The following is a 5,313-nucleotide window of genomic DNA, read 5'->3' as shown; positions in this document are numbered from 1 at the left end:
CGTCTAAAAGTGATTCTGAGTGCCTACTGTATTTAACCTTTTTAACCACAAGACTTTGTCGTTCAATTTTGTCTGCACTTTTTTCTTAATTTCTTCAATATTATCGAAAATTACAAAAATTTTGATATTTCTGCCCCAATCTTCTGAAGGAAAGTGCAGACTACTGAACGGAACTATTTAGTGAATTTGTGTTGAAAAGAGGGAACTGGTTGTGAAAAGCCTAAGTTTATTTCATTTCAAAGTTGGAAAGCTGGCAATGTGTATCAAATTTCACGACAGTTTAGATTGTTATATTGACCTGTATACGTTGTTAAACTCAAAATATGCCGATTGGTTCCAACGCACAGCAAACAAGATATTACTTCCATGTACCAACACGTGTATATTATGACATGTTACATGATCTACATGACGCTCGATTAAAAAAGTGCAACAGATCGAAAAACAAGGTCGACTAAAACATTGCCAATCTACGAGTCGGTGCCATTGTGTGCATTATCCGGTGGTCGTCATAGTTACGCCTCTTGTAAGAATTACTGGTGTGAACGCACGGTTATGAGATTCTTAACTTTTTAATTCTAGTGAGAACACGGGACGTATACCGGTATTTGTTTTCAAATCTACTTCCTTCCCAGATTATATGATCAACCCTAATACGACTATGAATATGTGGAAAAACAAAAACTCGTCTCCGCAACTTAACTTAATTTAAAATCCATTTGCAAACATCGTGATCTAGATGACCTACGTGCACACATTTTAACTGGAATACACCAAGGTCAAGCTTTGGATATAATTAATATCGTATGGATCTTATTTCGTTATATTTCCACGAAATTGTTGTTTCCTCGACATGTGTGGAAATCTGCCAGAGCGTTTCCAGTGAAAATTGTGTACGTGTTACCGGAACTCCGGGACTTGGTAGTGTATATAAGGAGGTGGCTGCTAGAAGACAGATCATAATTCCATCTTACACGACTGTGTCAACTATATTGAAGAAAAGTCGAGTATCTAATTTTACCTCTTGGTAAGTTATTCACAATATTGTTTACCGTTTGTTTTGGGATGTACATCATTGTAACGAACACATTCCCACGGCGTCACGTTTCTGGTGTTGCCGATAGCTTGATGGTCGTTATTGACTAAAGTTATGCACGTTTTATTTTCCAGTTACCATGGCCACGAAAGTGTTCATCATCAGTGCTGTTGTGGTTGCCATGTCTATTGCTATAGTGAATGCCTGCTCATCTTCGTCGGGTCGAACCCCTGCATGGGACGTGGGCGACAACGCTGAAGTGTACCCAACATACGACCCTGCCACTGAATCAGTCGGCGTCGGTGTTACTATCAGGTAAATAATTTATGATTCTAACCGAGTGACGGCAATTATTTGATCCGCATTACATTAACGGCCGGCGGCTTAGACTAGTAAATGTATTCACCAACCAATTACTCTGATTCGATAGGCAGTGACCAATCGTGACCACGACCAAAAACAAATGCAACAGATAAATATATCACAAATTATTATTTCTTCACAAATAATATTTAATATAAACATTCCATGTCATATTATTCGCGTTATTGTTGTACAGTGAGCAACACATTCCTTCAGTGTAAACAATGGCACGACGCAAGCAGTGTCCTGTGAACGCAGTCATTGAACGTATACAGAGGCGGCGACACGGAATTTTGCATGGGGGGGGGGGGTCTGCTCATTTTTTTATAAATTGACATTGGTCGCGGTAAACCCGACCATTGCATGTATGCTAATGCACTCTTTCTTATATTCAAAAAATGCACTGCTCAGTTTTGACTTCATGTATGATGAGTCACTTTGTCTCAAACTGGCAAACTGGCGACCATAATTTTCACTTGTCTTTGTTCAATTGAATGACACTCTATTTTTGCTCAGAATTAGGGCAAAAGTGGTACATAATGTTTTTTTACCCAATTTAGTTATTTTTGATTTTGAAGAAATTTGCTGACTTGAGCCATTTAGTTTCCACAACTCGGCAAAATCATTTATCAGCATTACCTATCTATAGGAATATTTTAGACCTGCAGACTCTTTGTTAGCGTCCAATCAAATCACACGACGAACAATCATCGGGTTTCATACATGTCGTTTGCATATCACGTGTCTGTTTCGTCACAGGTTCAAGAGAGGCGCCGCTGCCATGCCCCGTAACGCCGTGCCAGACCCAGAACAGGTGTTCAATAAATTAAACATGGACAAGAACTCTTTCATTGAAGTTCAAGAATGGAAACGTCAGAAGGGAAGCATCTCGAATTTCGCAGAGATGTTGGAAGCTATCGACATTGACGGTATGTAACGTTCATGTGGTAGTTTTAACATACGTGTATAGGTAAACTTACAGCTTTCGCCATTAACTGTGGCGTTTATATTTGTAAAAACACGATAATTTAGAAAATGTTTAAATTAAATGGTTCAGTGAACAAGCCCGCAATACGTAGGGTTAACTTTTTGAAATACACATAGCTATTTGCTTAATAATAATTCAATGTTTACCGTAAAACATAATAATAAAAAACATTACTCGAATAGGTGTAATTACAGCAAAAACCACAATAACTGATGTTATTGGATATGTGGTCTGTCTCTACGAAGTGCCTAGTCGTACCGCTTCCTTGTTAGTATTGTAAGAGTAGCACATTTCTTTATATATGTGTTGCGTTAACAAAATCCATTTGTATGAACTGTGGTTGTTTACTCGTCCGCATGCACCGTGACAGAGAGGCGAATATGAATGCACACATGAATATTACCAAGAGTAGTATAAAGATATAAACGTTGTTTTAGGCACGTATTCCGCTGTGTTGATTTAAGTTATCACCGGAAATACTCACCATGTGTGGTGCAATTCAAACGGGTGTCAACAGGTTACTTGATATGACAAGAATTCAATAACCAAAAGAGGGCGCTGTGTCGACAGAGAAGTGTTGCATTTAGGTCTTCTTTGACAATTGAACAAGTTGGCGAAGTGTGGGGGCTGAACCCACGACTTCAACTATCATAATTAGAGAGGTAGTTCCTCAAGGTATCCCTTCGAAATTATTGTAAATCGTTTGATATTCTTATAAGTTGAGTTCTGTAGTGTCAGCGTGATGCCATCTGTGTCTACAATTTCGCAACTTGCGTGGCGTAAATAGGCAATTGTTGTGTTTAATTTTCACAATTATAAAGAATCTTGTAAATTGTCACAATATTCCACCAACACTGTAAACACTCTGACAGAGGGCGTACAATTACCTATACCGCAATCAGTAAAAATAAACTCACAGCAGTAATGCTATTTCCCTTGTTGTTTTATTTAACACAAATTAACATCTACACGTATTATGAGGTAATATTTTATTTTAATTTCAGGTATTTGTGAGAAAAACGTCATTGTGGCGGAATATTGATCTTTTTCTTAAAGTTTGGATCAGTCATAAAGTAATATAATCTGTGCATGGTTGATCTTCTCAATCTGTTTATATATAATTCGTCTGAGCAAAACTGTAGAATAATATTCTTTTTTTAAAAATATGTAAAACTACATTTTGATTGGTGACAGAAATTTGACTTTGACGTGCAAAGGGATTAACAAAAACGCAGGCTTCTTTTTCACCGATGAGGGCACACATTCTGCATCTCATACAAGGTATAGCAAAGCGAAGAGAGAATATAATGAGTTTATATTTTACAGGGGATGAACGGATCTCATTAGACGAGTTCAAGCTGTTGAAATTATACTACAAGACTACACAGGGACAATAGTTTGGTAAGTTCGTTGCATGTTGCATTTTTTCTTTTTATTTATATTTGTTAGCAGACAAGCTAAATTCTTTTGGAAAAAAAACGCTTACTAATTGATTGTCGATCAAAAGTAACCGGTTCTGACGTCAGACAGTGAATTATCGTTCATTAATTTGAGGCATGTATAACAATCGAGAATTAATAGGGATGTGTTACAGCAACCTATATTAGGAAGTTTTCTTTTTTTTTCAAATTAATGCAAAGCGTTTACTGCTTTAAAACAGTAGACTAAGATATAACATACCGAGTTAGAGACGCGATTTGCACGATTATAAAATGCGAGTATAGAGATTCATTCTTAATTATTCAGTCAATTTCAGACCCTATTAATTTATTTTATAAATTTGTCTCATTTGTTTTCTCAGTACAAACTCTACCTTTAACATTAATTTGTTTATTGTTTTTTATTTTAGATCCGAAAAAGTGGAAGTTGATCTATTACATATATTCAAGAGATTATCGTGTACTTACCGGCCGTAGCACTGCTTTAGTTTAATAAAATCAACACTGCAACCTGTCATTGCCGTGACAGCGTATCATCTCGAGTTGCATGGTTTCATACTATTTCGTAAAACTTTACTTTGTGAATGAACACATGTATTTATATTCAGAATTAGTGTTGAAGTGGGTTTACAATTATAGTAATTATAAACTTCTAAATCGACATGCAATAACCGAGTTATACCAAGAACATCTGGCTGGATAGCTGTGTAAAATAATAAATACATCATGCATTGTCATTTGCACGCATTGTTGTTTGCGCATGAATAATTCAACATCTATCGCTCCACGTTGAATACATTATAATTGGAATAAGGTAATTTGCATTGATCATCCAAACGAGTCTATTGACAATTTTCATATGAATGTACAGTTTAAACCATGGTCACAGGACCACGAGTGTCGCAATTTGTATCAGACGAGAAAATAAAATTATTTTGTTGAAATTGTGGTGTATAACTTGATGATTTGTATTATTGTATCTACATTATGGATGAATTGCATCTTCCAGACCGCATGTGTGGATATGTATTGAAGATGCAATTTAAAAATGTAATTAATTTGTCCATTTGTTAATGTTTTCACGTCTCATTTTAAAAACCCGCAATACTGCTTTGTTAAATGTTATATCAAGGAAACTCCATGAGGGAATTCATCATATAGATGAATACTTGTGAGCATGTTCATTTTATCACTTGCAACTAGCCAGAAAACTGAAGTTTTTACTTTTATATGCCTACCCCGAGAAATGGCTAACATAATCTATGACCATATATGGTCAATTATCTCAAAAAAATCAATCATGCCACACTTGTGTATATGCCTTTTGTTTGCAATCCAATTGCAGATTGTTAAATACTAAAATATGTATATACATATATATAACAATTGTAACATTTCTTTGATTTCGCATAGTCAATGTGACTGTGACTTTCAAGTCAATCCGCTCATTTCCTGTTTTTAATGGTGGGTTTACTGATTAAAACAAT

General features: G+C 35.9%; 1 protein-coding gene across 1 annotated transcript; it reads left to right on the top strand.

The window, feature by feature from the left end:
- Positions 1-899: 899 nt before the first annotated feature.
- Positions 900-4,770, top strand: LOC100375153 (uncharacterized). The gene is made up of 5 exons (XM_078005765.2): positions 900-1,027; positions 1,171-1,351; positions 2,159-2,328; positions 3,714-3,788; positions 4,237-4,770. The coding sequence occupies exons 2-4, from the start codon at positions 1,176-1,178 to the stop codon at positions 3,782-3,784; spliced, it is 417 nt and encodes a 138-aa protein (XP_077861891.1). The 5' UTR covers positions 900-1,027; positions 1,171-1,175; the 3' UTR covers positions 3,785-3,788; positions 4,237-4,770.
- The last annotated feature ends 543 nt before the right edge of the window (positions 4,771-5,313 follow it).

The sequence above is a fragment of the Saccoglossus kowalevskii genome, chromosome 17 (genome assembly GCF_978046115.1).
Source record: "Saccoglossus kowalevskii chromosome 17, keSacKowa6.1, whole genome shotgun sequence".
In the NCBI taxonomy this organism is placed as follows: domain Eukaryota; kingdom Metazoa; phylum Hemichordata; class Enteropneusta; family Harrimaniidae; genus Saccoglossus; species Saccoglossus kowalevskii.
Note: the sequence above shows the minus strand (reverse complement) of the source record. Positions and strands in the feature narration are given on the sequence as shown.